At 34.9% G+C, this 19577-nt stretch overlaps 1 protein-coding gene across 2 annotated transcripts; it reads left to right on the top strand.

Annotated features, from left to right (window-relative positions):
• The first annotated feature begins 3977 nt into the window (after positions 1-3977).
• Positions 3978-14690, top strand: LOC111058287 (histidine--tRNA ligase). 2 transcript variants are annotated; one of them, XM_039425090.1, is made up of 6 exons: positions 4025-4260; positions 6775-6971; positions 7675-7896; positions 9399-9620; positions 11355-11561; positions 14297-14690. In XM_039425090.1, exons 2-6 carry the CDS (start codon positions 6861-6863, stop codon positions 14597-14599), a joined length of 1065 nt encoding a protein of 354 aa, XP_039281024.1. In that variant the 5' UTR covers positions 4025-4260; positions 6775-6860; the 3' UTR covers positions 14600-14690. The 2 variants fall into 2 exon arrangements, with proteins under 2 accessions (XP_039281025.1, XP_039281024.1); XM_039425091.1 differs by lacking the exon at positions 6775-6971 and having other exon boundaries at positions 3978-4260.
• Positions 14691-19577: the final 4887 nt, after the last annotated feature.

Below are 19577 nucleotides of genomic sequence, written 5' to 3'. Positions count from 1 at the left end.
TGTTGTCATTTACCATATCGGTACTGGGAAGGGTTACGCGATAGGGTGTCCCTACTTGTCACCTCGGCATTTTGATCACAGCAGGCAACAGCTTATCCCCTAATGAAAATATATCGCTAATGTCAACTACTGGTCAATCGCAGATGATGCTATCCTGTCGGGACCATACACGACAGAGTGTCAACTCGCTTATATTGCTCACGTCATCTGGTCACCCCATCTACATGTCACCTACTGGACATCCTCTCAAGTGACATCCTGTCGTTGCCGTGCACGACTGAGTGTCACTTTGCTCACTTGCATCAACTGTTAGCCCTGTCTGCATTTCACCTCCAAACATAGAGGCGGGGACATTGACATATCCATCTATCACCGTATGTATGTGAAATTCCAAAATCTGCTAATAAATCTCTTAACTTGCCCCCTTTACTCACTCACTTGTAGGCCATTATTATAGGGATTCCTATATTAGTCCTATCATATTATTATTATTATTATTATTATTAAACAATAATAGACTCACAGAGTCTAAATGGCTTGATTTTGACTTCCTCTCAAACCCAATACAGTGTAAGGAATTCCTATAATGGCCCAAAAGTAATACTGAGTAAACTCAGTAAGTCGCAGTCAGTTGAGAAATTTGAGTTGAGACCTCAGTTGAGACCAGTTGACGGTTGCGTTGCTATCACCTACTTATAAAGTTCTCAACCGACTGCGACTTACTGAGTTTACTCAGTATTACTTTTGGGCCATTATAGGAATTCCTTACACTGTATTGGGTTTGAGAGGAAGTCAAAATCAAGCCATTTAGACTCTGTGATGGAATTAAAATATTAGTCTTGTAAACTCGTTTGCATGCCACCTACTTGAATCGCAGGTGACATCCCGTCGTCGCTGTGCACGACTGACTGTCCCCTTGCTCGCTCGCGTCAACTGGTCATCCCGTCTGGATGTAACCTCCTTAGAGAGTTGACAAGTTGTTGGTGTCAGTTGTTCACCACAAAGGTGAACGACTATATAAGGTTATTTAAAGTACCGGTGCGTACCGATATTTATAGATGAGACTGATGATATTTTTGTCTAACCACCGTAGGCCTGTGCCATACTTTGTTGGCCTAATATCAAAGCAATTATTTTTTTTGATTGATACATTTGAATTGCAAATTGAGATGTTTAATAATACTTAGGCCCGGTTGCACAAAAGCCAGTTGAATTTTAACTGTGATTAATTTTACGATAATCAATCAGAGAAGCCGTCTTTTCTAAGAGGCCTTCCTTTCTTTTCCTTCTTTTTTCTTTCATCTCATGAGGAAACCGTTTTTTCTAAAAGGCCTTCTCTGATTGGTTATTGTGAAATTAATCACGGTTAAAATTTAACCGACTTTTGTGCAACTGGCACATAGAACGTTAAAACTTGCATTCTAGTCTAGCTTCTGTATCAGCTATTCATTTGAAGAATATAATTACAGTATGGCAGCTATAGTGAGGTCCACGTTATAATGGCAGTGATGAAAGATAGGAGAAAAACGTTGCCGATCCTCTGTCTTGTCAATGCCTTCTATAATAGACGGTAGATGATACATGTTTGATGTAATATTTAACAGTTCATTCTCGTTTAAAATAATCAATTTTATTTTACCAAGCAAAAGATTATGTTTCTCAATAATTTAATAATGAATTAACATAATAAAGATAAAATATTTTGTCAATTATTAATTCTACATTATTAAAAGGCAATATGGCAACAGAATAAAGCTCGGGACACATATAACCGCACTGAGCCCGTGCCGATTTACGGCCGAGCTACATCCGTGACACGGTGATGTTGGTAGGAGAACACACATATCCGTGCGACAGCCGAGACGGCAGCAGCGTCTCAGTTCTATAATGCTACTGTGGTCTGATTTCTGAATGTGTTGAACTATTGTTAATAATAAAACACTATTAAAGCTTGTTACATCCGATTTAAATTTATATTCTTCAATTTTAAAATAATTACCTGTAGACACAGAAGATGAGAACAATAGTGCTGGTATATATTTGGGTGCATAACAATACCACAATCAGTCATGTATAGGAAATATATATCAGCAATAAAATTGTTATCTTCTGCCTTTATGTTTGTATCTAAACGTAATAAGTATTAAATTTAGAATTTATGATACAGTCACGGGCTCCTTCTTTTATACTTTTTGTTGTTTATTTTATTATTTATTATATTATTTCTATCATACCTTTGGCTTGACTTATTATTTGATTATACTTTTACTTTTGGTTTAACTTATTTTCCGTTCAACCATATTTCTCATCACTTTGATCATGAAAAACTGGAAAACTCCGTATCTCATCGATAAGTTTTTCACTCTCTATGTTAAACGAGCCCGCACAAAAGTAAACCGTCAAAAAGTAAACTGAACTATAGTGAGGTCCATGTTATAATGACAGTGTACGATTGACAATACTGTCGCTGTCCTTTCCTATCATACAACAAAACAGATAGCGTTATCTCTCTCTAGCTTTGCAATGTTGTCAGTTTGCCAGAATATTTTATTTTTACTTTTGACAGTGTCTGTACAAAAGTAAACAATTCATTATCAGTCGCCATTTTTTCCTTCATTCTATCGAAATACTTGAGTACACAAATCGTGCATAATTGATTTAAAATGTATTCTTAGAACAATTAAATAATTTTAAGACATTACCAAATAAGAAACACAAATTAAAATACCTGAAATGACATTTTAAAAGTTGATAACTAACCATCCTAGACTTCATCCATGCTTCAGTTAGCCTACACGTATAGGTTAGACCTACTCGTACCGGTATAAATAATATTAAAAGGTTATTTCAGAATTATTTCCATTGAAATTACTTATCTCAAATAGGATTTCTATTTTTCTATTATTTTTAAAAGAAATTGGAATAGAATACCCACCAAATAACTTAATTTCTGTTGTTTTGAAATTCAGATTGTTGTATCACAACTTTTTAAATCAGCCGCCATTTCAGGATTGTATAAAAATAATCAAGAAAAAATCTGATCTCAGTTATGAAAGCAAATTTTTGAATCAAATTATGGAAAAAATTCCTTGATTAATTTGACATTAAATTGATTATGTAATCAAGGAAATGATAATTATTATTAGATCAAATTTTATGGGATTAATTGAGTAACAGCTGTGTACACTCAGTGGCAAAATGGAGAGACTTGGCAACGATTTCCTCCTATCTTTCTTCACTGCCATTATAACGTGGACCTCACTATAGTCGGTGGCAGCGCGGGCTCGGGCAACAAACACGGTGACGGTGCTGTAGTATGTGTCCCTACACGTTTGAAAGCATTTGTTTTCTCACTCGCCGTAGTACGTCCGTCACACGGCCGTGCCGCGGCGCGGGCTCGGTGCTGATATGTGTGTCCCGGCCATAAAGCGAGAAAGAGATATCAGCTTTGTTGAATGATAGACAAGGATAGCAATACTATTGCTAACCAAACACTGCCATTATAACGTTGACCTCACTATAGGAAGGGTGAGAGGTGAAGGAAAGGGTGTTGAAATTCTACAATGAGATTCACTTTTATCTGTCAGAATTCCTAATAATAACATCTTTACTATAATAATCGCATTATATAAAAATGCGATGGCAGTGCAGGAAATAGTAAAATTTTAATTGATAAATATTGGCTGATTTCTAATGGGTACCGTAGTTGAATAGGTTAAGATTAAGGTTGTAAAGAATATTGAGAGTTAATAACTGAACATTTTACTCGACTCCAACAGTATACGGTATTAATTTTTGATGTAAATTCTATTTTACGTTATTAAAATAAATAGACTTTAAAAATTGAAAACTCCCGCTTTCTCTGGCTAGATTAGTGCTGCAGCCTAGTGAGTAAAAGTAAAAGTTCAGTTGCAGTACTTTCATAATCAGCTGATTTTTGTTTCCACGCATGCGTTTTCATATGACGCAAACAGAGAGAGTAAAGGAAGATGTTGAAAATTCAATGAGTGACTGAGAAAGAAAAAAATGCTTCACGGTTTGTAGCTTTATAGGTTACTAAAAAAACTACTTTGCTGTATCATAAGTTTACGGCACATGTGTATTGCAGACTAATCAGTTTTTTATTTAATGTTTGTTTTTTAACTGTTATTTCTATTTAATTACATTATGAGTGATATAAAAGCCAAACTATTACAAGATATTAAAGAACAAGGAGATCTTGTTCGAAAACTAAAATCTGAAAAGGCTGCTAACGAAAAGGTTTGTATTTGATTTGAGGTTAAGTTTATCACTGCTGCATGTAAAATAATGCATTGTATGACAATGTTATGGATATTTATTGCATAATAAATCTTAATATTCAAATTTGGGCTAAAGTCTGTGTCCAGTGCCGAAATACCTGTTGTCAAATTTTGGTTGGGATCGATTTATTATGTTATTTTGATCACAAAAATTGAACGGCGATCACTCATCTCAAATTAAAAAAATAGTTTTCTAACCTTCCTTTGATCAAGACTTTTCATACACCTTCTGGATTTAGAATTACGCCGGTTAGAGATCAGGACGAGCTATTTTTATTAGTGCTTCAAAGGTTAAATGGTAGGTTAGGGAGTTAGGTTTTTTGTTTAAGATTTAAGTTTGTGCTACTTTGAACTTTGTTTATTTCAAAAACAATAGTGACCACCGTTTAATTTTTGTAATCAAAATAACATACTAAATAGGTCCCAACCAAAAGTTTGATGACAGGTCGGCACTGGACCTAGATTTACGCTAAAAACTTAACCTTCTATAGTGAGGTCCATGTTATAATGACAGTATTTGATCAACTTTGGTTTTGGTATCCTTGTCAATCATTCGACGAATCCGGTGGTACTATCCTTTTCTAGGTCCACAACGTTGCCAATTATGTTTTTGACAGTGTAAAAATATAATTAATTAATGCAGAGAATCGGCAACGCTATTCTTCTATCTTCATCCACTGTCATTATAAACTGGACCTCACTATAGTAGTGACCCTATTTTTTTTGTGACGGTAGTCGTGACCCTTGGGTCCGGGGACACACTTGTTCCATATTAAATATTCCAATATATTTCATGATATAATGTTATTCTTTGATTCGAATATGTCTAAGGGTAATTAATGAACGCAACGAGCACATATATGTAAAGCAGAAATCAATCTTTATTATAAAAATAAATTTATGAAACCTTCCATTTTTAGGGTAGTGACAAGTAGGCTAATGTTTGGTTATTATTTTATATAAAGTGGACAAAAAATTATATATAGTTAGTTATTTATAATAACAATGAATAATATGATGATACATTTAAATGCAACATTACTAGAAAGATATTGAAAAAATTGGAAGGTCATATCAATCAATCAAATTATTTATTGTCACACAACATTAAAATTTTACAACAACGTCATTAATAACCCAGAAAACATCAATTTAAAAAATCTATTACAAAGAAATCTTCAACTTTATATAAACATTCATTGACCAGTACATTTTTCAAATATTTACAGTAACTATTAAAGCTCATTCTTTTGATATTTTCAGGCAAAGCGTTATAAAGTTTTATTGACATGTATTGCCAGTTTTTTTGAGACCTTGTAAATTGGCAATACTCGACTCTTATATTATTCCTATGTCTAGTGTTATGTTGGTGTATCCTAGAGTTAACATCATATTCATTTTCAGTTTTCTTCTCTGAAATCAAGCATGACAATACATACAAAGTATGTATATAGTTCAATCTTAGGTTTTTACCCTACCCTCCAGTTCATGTTGCACAATCTTTGTAAAAGTAATGAAATTATAGTTATGAATACTATTATAAATCTTAAAACCTACACAAAACACTATTAGAAACATCAAAAATATATAGGCCTAAGGTCATATAAAGTTTACTTTTAGGGAAGTTCACATGAAGTTCATTGATTTCACTATCATCCTACTAAGTGAGAATATTCTTATCTTGAACTATGAATTTATCTTCAGTATCACTGATGTCATTGAAATATAGATCTAGAAGTCAATTTCTACATTCTTCGAAGTTTCTGTTAAAAACGTAGGTACATATTGACTGCTTGAATCCAATCACTATTGCATAAAAATGTGCATTTGAAAAAATGAAAACGTTACGTTAGTCGTGACCCTTGGATCCTGAGGACCAATAAGCGTCATTTCACGAAAACAACAAGTCAAAGAGCACTGACATTCTACACCAAGTTGGAGTTTCTACTGACATGCATTTACATGGGTCACAATAGGAAGTAACGCGAACTGCCGAAAAATTATAACTAAAAAAATTGCCTTGGTCCCTGGGACCCAAGAAAGAAGGTTAAATATTGTTTTTAAATCCACGCATGATTACAGTAAACTTGAAAACTTTATCAAATTTGTTGGTCACGATTCAATTTAAAATTTTAAGGGTCAAGTCTATTCGAATTTCAGATTAGTCTCATTAAAATCACATTGCATACTCTGTTACTCAATTTATACCGTACTCGAGATTATCCTTTTATAGTAGTTAATCATGTTTAATTTAGTATTTGACAAATTTAGTGTCATCTATTAATAAATGCTAAAATATTTCCAACTGGTCACTAAACAAAATCAAGTAAGACCAAGTAAGCTACTAACTTACCGTCTGCTCGATTTCCCGTGTTCGTCTCCCCAGTAGTTAGCGATAAATATTCAAGTTTCTGACTACGATTTCAATAAAAATGGTTATTTTTATATTAGTGATAGTTCTTTTTATTCTTAGTCTATGAAGAATGAGTAAATGGAGACCAATGCCTGACTTTTATCCTCTTTCATAAAACCACGACGCTTGGTTGAATCTATCCTTCAATGGCGATACTCTCATCTGTGTTATTCAAATGTCGACTACACGCCACATTGCGAGTGTCCAATGTAACTTCTCTTGGGTTGAAAACGTCTTTTTTACATTTCTCTCCTCAGGTATGTATCAAATTTACGGATTCATTCATATTATCATACAAAAACCTGTAAGAAAATTAAAATAAATTATGAATGAATAATAATTCTGTAATCGTACAGATTCCAGTAAGCAATGTTCCGGGTGGCTAAGATGGGGGAAAATTTTAATTTGCCTCAAAAAAATTGGTTAAAAGCTATTTAAGAGAACAATTATTGCTCTCCTTAAATCACAAAATATAATTTTTGTCCCTAGCCCTATTTGATTTCTATTGATTTCGTCCTCATCAACAAAGATTATTTATTTTTTTCACATCAATTCCAAATCTACGAAGCTACAAAAACTATGAAAACTGCAAAAAAGACAATTCCAAATCGTACGCGTGCTTTTTTCTGCTTGTAGATTTTGTTAAATAATCTTTATCACTCCAGTGAGTAAGTCTTAAATTGTCAATTAGACTTACTTCTGGGATACTAGAACACTACACTACTGGGATATGGGGTATGATAAATTCTACATCCAATTCTGAGGTTAAATTATAAATTCGAGAAAGTTGCAATCTTACACGATTTTGGCAACCCTGTAATTTCTTCGGATGGAGAGCCAAGTCTCAACTTATTTTTACAGACTATAGTGTCAGGTGTGGCAACTAATATTGTGAAGGCTGATACTTCTTAGTACATCTATATAATCACTATACGTTTTCACTTTTTCCATTTATTTTAGGTATCAGAAGAAGTTTCAAAGCTTCTGGCGCTGAAAGCCAAACTAGCAGAAGAAGGAGATGGTGACGAGTCATCAAAGAATTTTGTGCTGAAAACAGCAAAAGGAACACGTGACTATGACCCGAAGGCAATGGCGCTGCGAAACTCGGTACTTGACAAAATTGTCAAAGTGTTCAAGAGACATGGAGCCGAGACAATCGACACGCCCGTATTTGAGCTCAAGGTAACAGCATTTATTTCTATTCTTCCAACGTTTTTATCAACTCATTTTCGTCAATTTATGTCTGTAACGTAGGAGTTCAGTAGCACAATTATTTTAGACAACTCCCGACCAGCTAGAGACGTAAAATTTTCAGGATATGTCAGAACCTAATAATATACCATTCTTTCTTCCAATTAACACTCCTGAGGATTACAGGATATAATTGAAAATGTGTAAGAAAAATGCAGTATCCCAGATTAGCAATCTCATGTGTAATGTGATATAGAAATTTGGTTTCAAATTTATGCTGTATCGTATCAATTCGTTCTTGAATGTGAGGTTGGATATTGCATCATTTTGAATTCATTGTACTTCAATAATAAGGCTGATTCCTGTATGTCTTGTCCTTGTGGTGAACACACATTATTTTTCAAATAAAATACCGACGTATGCAATCAATTATTGAAATGTAAGAAACATTATGTGATACTGTTCATTCACAGGCTGCAATGATTTCAAGTTTCATGTGGCATCAACTTAGATGAAAAATGTTGTGTATTCATATTACAAGGAATATGAGGTCATGTGGGTAGAATATGAATTATATACATTCATAAGGATTCAAAAATAGGCCTGATTCTATTGGGAATAAATATTTAATGTTTTTGCCAACCTAGTCAGAACAGTTCTTAGCTGAATTTGACCTTTCAAATTTGAAAATTAGGTTTCAGTTTATTTCATCCAATATCTCAATAACTTCTGAATTCTCAACTTTACTGGTTTCATTAGGTTTAATGATCAATTACAACCACTTCAAAGTGTTGATCTATTCACGAGATTATGATGAAAAGTAATGGAAAAACAAACTGGTGGACTCTTTCATAATTGAAAGAGTTGACAGCACCCTATCCCGTACAAGTATTTCATATTTGAGAAATAAGCTCTATAATAAAGTTCCAGGAGGATGGTTGATAAAGAAGCCTAAAATAAAAGAACTCCATACCTGGATGAAAGAAAATTATTTTTATTCAATTAATGATTTGGTTTGATATTGATTAATGTTGTATGAATTTAAAATTCAGCTCAATGTATATCTTTAATTATTGTTATTTCTTGGAATGGAATATTGAGTTGGTTGAATGTTAATTATTGTAAGCCTATATCATAATATTTTATGATTATTTTATATATTAATATTATGTACAAGTGAATAAGATATATTAAGACTCCACGTCGGGGTACAAGTTTTCTTTTGCCGACGTGTAGCACAAAGTTGTCAATTTCCTTCTTGTTGTTTTCTGTATATATTTTTTGTGCAATAAACGATTTGATTTGATTTGATTAGGGGAAATCGATAATATTTTTTATGAAGACGAATTTTGTTTGTTTCAGAATTAGAATATTGTGTTAGTACTGGGGGTACCCTTTTTTAGGGCTAATCTGAATTAATTTGTACTTTACTGATGACAGTGCTGTATAGTATAATGCATAATGATTGTGCCTCTTACTTTCTCTCATTTCAGGAAGTTCTGACAGGAAAATATGGTGAAGACTCGAAACTCATCTACGACTTGGCTGATCAGGGTGGTGAGATTTTATCACTTCGGTACGACTTGACAGTTCCTTTCGCCAGGTATGTGGCTATGAACAAAATATCGTCAATCAAGCGATATCATATTGCCAGAGTCTACAGGCGGGACAATCCCTCCATGCAGAAAGGCCGTTATCGAGAATTCTACCAATGTGTAAGTTAATGTATTTTATATCCTATTATATTAAGCGAGCAATTTCTGTATATATTTGGTCATTTATATGGTTATTTTTGCCCAACGGATCTCGAAAACGGCTCTAACGATTTTTAACGAAATTTGGAACATAGTAGGTTTATGATATAAAAATTCTATTGCACTAGGTCTCATCCCTGGGAAAACTCACTGAAGGACATGAAAAGGATAATAATTATTCATCCTTGGAAAAACACATTATAATTTCGTCGTCTGTTGATAACGGAAGATGGGAATACCTGTGTGGGAGAGAGACAGAATTATGTTCAGCTGTTGAACTATTTGTAATCAATCAGCTTATCTCACGAGAAATCTATAGATTTTAATCGACTTGATCAAGATAATCTGATTTGTTGACATGACATGGTATATCATTCTAAATTAGAGTATTATAATAATTTTCAAAGTTAATCATTATGTTACAGTTTTAAGTGATTAGTGAGTGTTATTTTGTTATTCAATTTGGTTTGTAAACAATCCTAATTGAAACTTTTCTGTTTTTAAATGTTTGGACTAGAAATTGGACCTGAATTCAAGTGTATTGAACATAACCTACTTTTTGGACTACTTATAGTGTATAAATCAAAATTCAGGGAAGAAACAGTTTTGGGCTGTGTCTGATAGTCCTTCCTCAATCATTTTAAAGAATGATTGTGTTCTGTTTTTCAATAAATGAATAACGAGCGAAGCTCGGTGCCCCGATATTTTATACTGATGTAAAGAACATATTTGTTGAGAATGAAATGAGTTGATTTTGTGTAGTCATATCATCACAGTGCCAAATGGCACTGTTACTTTATAATTCGTGAATTTAAACTTGAGCTATGAGGTCGAACATATCCAATGGTGATTCGTACCAAGGTAATATCTTGGAGAAAGTATACGCTGTTAGGTAAACCATGGGATAGGGCACGCTGTCTTCGATTTGTCTGCTAGTTCGTCTTCCTGTGTAATGAAGCTATGGGCTATGTTGCTGTAGTCTTACCGTTCAAACACATACATTTTAAGAACGTTAGTTCAAGTAGTATCACTTTGGGGTACGAACATTATATATTATAATATTATTATATCTATTATTGACCATACTTGTAAACAAGTGCTCGTCGATTGAATAACATCTTTTACTAAGGTGAAATGAAAGATGTTATCTCTGAGGGTTAGACTGTTCAATCAAAAAAGACCACTGAGGATGGTCTTAGTCTTTAAAGTCTTAGTCTTTAAGGTCTTAGTCTTTTTATAGGTCTTCAAGTCCTATATAAAGAAAATATTCATTCAAAAATGTTCCTATTCTATTGAGGATTACTTCAACTCAGATTTTACACTAAGCAGGTAGTGTGTCGTTAAGTTTTTGTTATTTGTGTGCGAACTCAATTTTAGTTGCTGTGATAATTATATAATTCCAATGAAAGCTCCTGTACATTATTTGTGTAATTGCTTATTTGTATTATATGTATAATTTGTATTCTATTATTTATGCTCTGTTTTAATTTTTCAGCTACTGACGTTGTTATAACATGTTTTCGGCAATAAAGATTTTGATTTGATTTGATGATGATGCCCTTAGTGTATTGAAACTTAAGTTTGGCTTAAATAAATAATGTGGTACTGACAACATCTCTGTCATTCACCTCAATTTTGAGAAATTCCACTAGATCTTTGTTCTTAGTGTAAAAATTTTTCATGTTTATTTGACAGGATTTCGACATAGCGGGCAGCTACGACCCAATGTTGCCTGATGCCGAGTGCTTACGCGTTGTCAGCGAAATCCTGAGTGATCTGAAGCTGAACTCTTACGTCATCAAGGTCAACCACCGGCTGCTGCTTGATGGCATCTTCGAGACGTGCGGAGTGCCCGCTGAAAAATTCCGAACTATTTGTTCGGCTGTTGATAAGCTCGATAAGGTGGGCCCAGGTTTGAATAATTTTTCACTTCTCTATGAAGAGTAGACACGAAAAAATAGTATCTATGTATGTAACATTGGGGAGAGGAATCGCACAAGGTTACCTTTTTTCCTCTCCCTGTCATTATTTGAATGATGTTCTTGTAAGAAATAAAGAATCTCAAGATTCGTTTACTCCAAAATTAGCATCAAAATGTTGTCCACAAATAGTTTTCTATGTAAAAAGTGTCATTTTTTAATAGAAAGCAAATTGCAGTTCTCAAATGTAAAGCAACATAAGTTGTCAATTTTCTGCCCTGCGTAATCGGCGTGGACTTGTAGAGGGTAACATTTTTTGGCAAGCTTCTCACACTGAGCGGAAATAGTTATTTGTGCAACTAGTGCGCAAAGTAACAGTTTGCTGCACCGAAAGAAACGTTTACGCCCGAGCCGTAGGCGAATGGTTTGTTGAGTGCAGCAGAGGAACTTTGCGCACGTATTTCACATTAAATTTTTCCTACAGTTAGCATTGAATACGAAAAGTGGGAAATTATGGGTAAAATTGCCTGAAATCCATCAAATGTTTTTCTGTGTAATTTTATTATTGATAAAAACCTTAATTTATTATAGCACTGTGCTGTCGCTGTCCTTGGTTATAATATATACTTAATAATTAGCTCGTTGTGCTTCGTTGCACCTCTGCTCACTATAGCAGCCACAGCAGTCACTGTTACCAACTTCATTTTGATTTTGCTGCACTGTTGCTCCATATAACCTACTAACTATTTTGCGTTGCCATGTTGCAAATCTGGAGTGCAGAAAAATTTTTTTCCTCCACCTACTGTCTAAAGTACTTACTTTACTCCCTGAAACATAATACTAAAGTGTCACTTTTTCGCTCTAGGTAGTAAAAAACAGAAAAACTCCCTCGGGAGTAAAAGTGACTCCATTTAAATAACATGGGAAGGATCTCTATTTTAAAAACTTACATGGTAATAGGTTAGAAGGTCTAAGCTCAGATGAGAAAGCGTAATAGAGGTGTCTGTCATTGAGTCATCTGAATTCAATACCACAACCAGAAATTTGATCAACTCATGAAATATATGTTTGTATGATATTATATTCTTAATATTAGTAGACGATAAAAATTTATACAATTTTTAAAATATTTTATTCTATTCAAAATACCAGCCAACAAATATTTTTGATCTGCATTCTGCAATTTAAATCTGAAACGCGTGATCTGGAGTCAGCCATTTTTGGTAGCCCAGCTGATATAATTGTTACACTTGGCCGATAGATAGCGCAATCAGCAGTGCCTATCAGACGACCGGTTTTTAGGTTTTAGATTTTAGGTTATGTTGTTAGGAAACATTGTCACCAATACGTAAGTTATTAGAATGATTTAATTTGCAGTTTCTATAAAAAAATGTAGATGGAGGAAAAATGTTATGTACATCACGAGCGAAAAATACTTTTTCTCCCTCAGGAAAATTGTTGCCCTCGGCTTCGCCTCGGGCTTCAAACTTTTTACCTCAGGAAGAAAAAGTCGTACTTTTCACTCTAGATATACAAATAACTATTCCCGCACTAGAGCGGAAAAGTGATTCTTTGCGTTCTGTAATCAGTGCAACAATGGCCACTTTTCAACGTAACTGTAGGAAAAAGACATTTTTGTTTGAAACAGGGATTTTCTCACTATTTGACAACGAAATATTGCTGTGATTTTCATTTTACAAATACAGCACTGAATCAACATTAATCATGAGATATAACCTGCGGGAAAAACGTGGAATATACAGGAATTTTCTGAGCCTGATTTAGTGGATTACAAATTGCCGTAATTTGTTGAAAATCAGTTTCCAACTCTGTTGTAAACGCGGTAGAGTGGAAAAGTGGTAGAGTGGACATTACTGTCCAAACATCGACCTATATGGGATATCTTCTCATGCTATCTTTTCTCTATGATCCAGCTTAGTGCGCTACCCTAAATCCGTATTTTGTGTCCTCTGTTACTTGTGTTCGATAATGATTCAGGAGCTTCCTTGCATTTACTAGTAGTTCTGTGAACAGTAGACCTCACGCAGTATTCTAATCCACAAGTACCTGATTGAAACTATAGAACTTATGGAAATACAGCAATAGACTGGCTTCTCCACACATCTGTGTAATCACTTGTCAGCTGATTTATGATAATTCTATAGTCTGATTTTTACTCTAATATTGGCGTATGAAGGAGGCTCCTTTTTCCTTTTATATTATCCTTGAAATGCAAAATTTCCAAAAACCTTGTATATACGTCGACGCGCAATTAAAAAAAGGAACATACCTGTCAAATTTCATGAAAATCTATTAAACATATTATGAAAATTTAAACATTAAGAGAAATGCCAAACCATTGACTTGTATCTTAGATTATCACGTTATCATGACATTACTAAGGCTAGGCACACACCAGTTAGTCAAGACAAGCCAAGACATGATCAGACACAATACTTCACATTGTTGCTTATGACGCAACTCACATTGATAAGTGATTGCAATTAGACATGTCTTCATAAGCGACTATGTAAAGTATTATGACTAAACGTGTCTGATCATGTCTTATCTTGTCTTGACTAACTGGTGTTTGTCTAGCCTTAGTGTGTTGTTAAGTAGGAACAAAGCAAGTGCTCTTTTGAGCAGAGAGTTTCCTGTATTCTGGTTTGTTGAATTAAGTGCATCGATTGCATCGTGCTTTGTTTTGTGTTATTGCAGTCACCGTGGACAGAAGTGAAGCAGGAAATGGTGGACGAGAAAGGCCTGCCAGCGGAGGTGGCCGACCGCATAGGCGAGTACGTGCGCATGAATGGCGGCCTAGACCTGATCGACAAGTTGGCTGGTGACGTCGGTCTGATGACGTCACAGTCGGCCACTGCCGGTCTGGCTGCCATGCGGCTGCTGCTCAAGTATGTCGACCTCTACGGTATCACCGATCGCATCTCCTTCGACTTGAGTCTCGCCAGGGGCCTCGACTATTACACCGGCGTCATTTATGAGGCTGTACTCCAAGGTAGGTAGACATACTTTGAATTAACTTCTAATGAGATCTGGTTTCAGTTATTAAAGTCCAAGAAACAAACCACTTCACATCATTCTAATGAAAATGAAAGAATTGTATGAAAATTAAACACTTATTGCTATCTTCAAAATATAAAGAGTGAGTCATATGTATGGGAACCCTTCAATAAATTGGTTGATTGCTTTAGGCAACACAACATTGACAGAATGGCTAGAACACATCCTGTGGCTTTTGAAATTTTACTTATTTACAAAAAAAAAACTGTAGAACAATAATTATTCAAACATTACAGCCTAAATTAAATTGAATAAATCATACAACTAAAAAAAACTGCGCTATAATATTATTATTGATTACTAAAATTTGTAGGCTAATCTCCACTCAATTTGGTAAACAATTCAATTCAATTCAATTTATTAATGTCAACAAAAAATTAATATACAATTCATACTTACAAACATAAAATACAAATTCTTTATAAAATAATGAATATTTACATAAAATATCATATTCTAAATAATATTGTTGCATCCCTCTTTAAGCAAAGCTTGTGATGAGGGATGGTGTATCTCTAGAATGTTGGATAGCATAAGATACTAATATACATCGTAATATTAATAACATAATTAGATTTTATAATTTTACATTACAATATCAAGAAAAAAAGAAAATTCCATTCTCTTATGCTATTTTCATACAAATGTTGCTCTTGTAATCAGTATAGGCCTAATTGAGATTCAACTATATGTTCTACATCAAAGATAAAGATCACCAATATTTAAAAATAAAACAACAAATTCTCTTCTGCTCTGTTATACTAAGTAAGATATGTATTTTGAGAATAGAATTGAGATTTACAAACAGATTTGAGAAATAAATCAAAATTAGTCTTCATTTTGTCTCCCTAATAAGTAGTGTCGAAGATACTGTCTAAAAGTTTTGAAAGTGAAAGAATAATAACAAATTGGTATACATTGGGATGCTCCAGAAACTTCAAGCAACAGACGGTTTAAAAGTCTAGGACCATAATACGCTGCATGAGCACTGGCAGCCGCTGTTCTACAAGGTGGTTCTAGCAAAAATCTCTCAGATTGTCTACGAGTAACATAGCCGCCATGAGGGGCTATAGGGAATCTATTGGGCCACGAATAGACAAAACTAGCTAGGTCAAGATCATACAAGTGCTCAATACTGAGAACATTAAATTCTTTATAGAGCAAATTTGTTGGATATCTAACCGGGTTTTTCAAGCATATTTTAATAATTTTCCTATACAATACTATAAGAGGCTTAAGAACGGTAACACCACAACCACCCCAGCCAATTATACCATATCGCACAACTGACTGCACAAGCGCAAAGAAAACCATTTTAATTTGCTCAACTGTAAAAATATTTCTCAGTTGAACAAACTTATACAGCGTCTTCCTCAACCTAGAACATAAATATGAAATATGGTCTCTCCATTTCAAATGCTTATCAATGATTATTCCCAAGTATTTGGTGCTGTTCTTAAATATTATTATAGGACATAGACAATTATTATCATCGCATCCAGTTTCATGAAAAGCCAAACTCCCCTGGTTATCTGGCTGACCCTCTGAGGTCAAAGAAAATGACACTGCAGTAGCTTTTGCTATATTTAAACTAACTAAGTTGAAATCTAACCAGTTTTTTATAACTTTCAAACCCTCATTGGCTCTACAAAAAACATCTTCCCATTTTGATGCACAGAAAATAGCAACAGTGTCGTCAGCAAAAGAAAACAAAGAACAGCTCTCAAGCTCTATCTTGAGTAAGTCATTAATGTAAATCAAAAATAATATTGGACCCAGAACTGTTCCCTGTGGCACACCCATCGTAATTTCTAATTCTGAGCTCATTATACCATCAACACCAACCACCTGTGATCTACAACTGAGATAGCTTTTGAAAAAACCCAAAGCAACACCTCTAATTCCAATACCTTCTAACTTTCTAAATAAAATATTGTGGTCCACTGTATCAAAAGCCTTCTGGAGATCTAAAAACACAGCTATACATTTTTCTTCCCTGTCCAGTGTTTCAATAATTCTCTTAGTAACATTATATACAGCATCAGAAGTACTTACACCCTTACGAAAACCAAATTGGCAATTAGATAAAATTTCATATTTTTCCAAGAATTCGACCAAACGAGTCTTAACACATTTCTCAATCACCTTTGACAAACATGAAAGCAGAGAAATTGGGCGATAGTTCCCTGGATCACTTTTGTTACCATTCTTATGCAAAGGAATAACAGTGGCCTTTTTCAACTCGTCGGGGAAAACACCATTCAAAAAGCATAAATTTATTACATGAGCCAGAGGAACTGAAATTATGCGAGAATTTGAACTCAGACATTTAGAAAAAATTCCATCAAATCCTGGTGCTACCCCTTTCTTCAAGTTTTTAATACACATATCAATTTCCTCTGCTATGACAGGAAAAAAGAAAAACGAATTACAAAACAATCTATTAGTTTTTTCCCTAAAAATCTTGTCCTTTACCTTGGTAATTTTTTCAGAAATTCTTCTACCAACACTCACAAAATGTTCATTAAGCTCCTCTGCTATTTCATTTACTTGATAAGATCTCAAAATGCGATTATCCTTGGTAACCAACTCTTTAATAGAACAATTAGTTTTACAAGGGGTATCTGTTGCTTCATTCACAACCTTCCATACAGCCCTTAGATTATTTCCACATTCAACTAATTTATTCTTGAAATACTGTTCCTTTAGAGTTCGCAATGCCGACTTCAGTTTTCGATTATATGATTTAAAACAATCCATCAGCTGTACATTAAATGGTTGTTTAGGAACCTTATGAGACATTTTGTCTCTTCGCCTCATACATCGAAGAATACCATTAGTCAACCAAGGTTTGATTTTCTTTGTATTATTACTAATCCTTCTCCTAACAGTTTTTGCAGAGTCAAATAATGAACGAAGTCTATCATAAAACAAAGAGAAAGCTAGTCTGGGATCGTTCTCCTGAAGAACATCGTTCCATGTTTCTGTTTTAATTTTTGATTGAAAAACATCTTCATTAAATAATAAAGCCTGAACATCCTGGGAATCAGATTCAACATCTCTGCCATATGACAACCGGCTCTTACGTTCTACACAACACATCACTGCATTGTGATCTGTGATTGCACAATTATATATAGCTGATTTGAATAGACAATGCTTACTTTTCAAAAAAATCTGATCGATACACGATTCACTTAAAACAGTACATCTAGTACTGCCATAGAGATAATTTATAAAGCCATATTCAAGAAGATTATCCAAAAATCTATTACCCACAAGAGACAAATTTTTATCAAGAATATCAATATTAGAGTCACCAACAATTAACCTATTTTCGAAATGTGCTGTCTCATTCAGAAAAATCTCTAGAGCATCCACAAAACACGCTACATCAGTTTCTGGTGACCTATATAAAGCTGTGCAATAAAAACAAAACTCGTGGTTTCGGAATCCAGTTGCATTTTCTAGGTTAGGTTTTACATGCTTATCTTAGACCAGTTATTGAATGAACACGCTTAGAAGTCTAGCCTCTGAAGCCAACATCTACTGCCATATCGCTCCATCGTGATATCAGCATTGGATAGAAAACTTTCAGATTGTGTCTATTCCAGATGAAAGTAAATTATTATTTATGAAAATGGTAAACTCCTGCTGCGCTCTCGCTAAAATAGACACAATCTGCTATGGAAAACAATGTAAACAAACTCTACAGAAAAGTTTTCTATCCGCTGCTGACGTCACGATGGCGCGATATGGCAGTAAATGTTGGCATCATCGACTTTCAGTATGAATATACAATGGGGCGTGTCTATTCTATAACTGGTCTAAGATGCTTACAACGTGAAACAAGTGTCATGGCGGCTCACAGCCACCCTGATCCACTCTAATCTATCGTTTCGTAAGGTAACATTAGTTTTCGTTGATAAATTTGAATTTCTTAATTTTTCGTTAAAATCATCAGTTAGGCTCATCTCACACTTTGCGTCTCAGGTCGAGACTCGACTCTAGTCGAGAGCATGTGTTTTCAAATGGGGACGTCGCGGAGACTAGAATCGACTGGTCTGAGTGTCACCATTTGGGAACACATGCTCTCGACTAGAATCGAGTCTTTTCTCGATCTGAGTCGCGAAGTGTGAGATGAGCCTAACTGATTACTTTTACGAAAGATTAAAGGGCAGGTCACACCGAGCTCGCATCCGCGGCGGTAGCGAAGTCAAAAAACTCGCCTTCCATGTTATTAAGTTGTGCAGGTCACACCGAGCTCGCTACCGCGGAGGTAGTATCTCGGCGGTAGTTTCACTTCGCGAGCCAGGCGAACTTTTGAAACGTCTCCTAGTGGGAGTACCGCTAGCGGTAGTGAGCTCGGTCTGACGTGGCCAATCTAATAATATGGAAAGCGAACTCCAGAACTTCGCCATCGGTAGCGCTCTGGTTGCCGGCCTTCCCCCACTTCTAGAGAACCAGCCTCATCAAAACAAGAACAAAACCAAACTACCGCTGGCGGACGTTTTTTGGTGTGAACTGCTTCCAGAAAAACTACCTCCGCGGGAGCTCGCTCGCTACCGCTAGCAGACGTTGGTGTGACGACCGCTTAAGAAATTTGATTTCATCAACGAAAACTAATGTTACATTACGAAACGATAGATTAGTGGATCAGGGTGGCTGTGAGCCGCCATGACACTTGTTTCACGTTGTAAGCATGTAAAACCTAACCTAGAAAATCCAACTAGATTCCGAAACCACGAGTTTAGTTGAACCTTAGTGTTAACTGGAGATTACTAAGCGAAGAGTTAACGTGAATTTGGTGAAACTCATCCCTACTGATTAGTTTCAAATTCCAGACCAATCCAATTCTGTGATTTTTCAAGGTTGATGGGTACTTGAGCTTTAGGCTTGTGCGTCAGTAATGAGACAGATG

This window comes from Nilaparvata lugens, chromosome 3 (genome assembly GCF_014356525.2).
Source record: "Nilaparvata lugens isolate BPH chromosome 3, ASM1435652v1, whole genome shotgun sequence".
Lineage (NCBI taxonomy): Eukaryota > Metazoa > Arthropoda > Insecta > Hemiptera > Delphacidae > Nilaparvata > Nilaparvata lugens.
Note: the sequence above shows the minus strand (reverse complement) of the source record. Positions and strands in the feature narration are given on the sequence as shown.

Bases quoted from the DNA above. Each gene is read 5' to 3' on its own strand.
- LOC111058287 (XM_039425090.1), top strand. From the start codon at position 6,861: ATGGCGATACTCTCATCTGTGTTATTCAAATGTCGACTACACGCCACA. The intron at 6,972-7,674 runs GTATGTATCAAA...CATTTATTTTAG, and splicing joins TTTTACATTTCTCTCCTCAG to GTATCAGAAGAAGTTTCAAA. The intron at 7,897-9,398 runs GTAACAGCATTT...CTCTCATTTCAG, and splicing joins CGCCCGTATTTGAGCTCAAG to GAAGTTCTGACAGGAAAATA.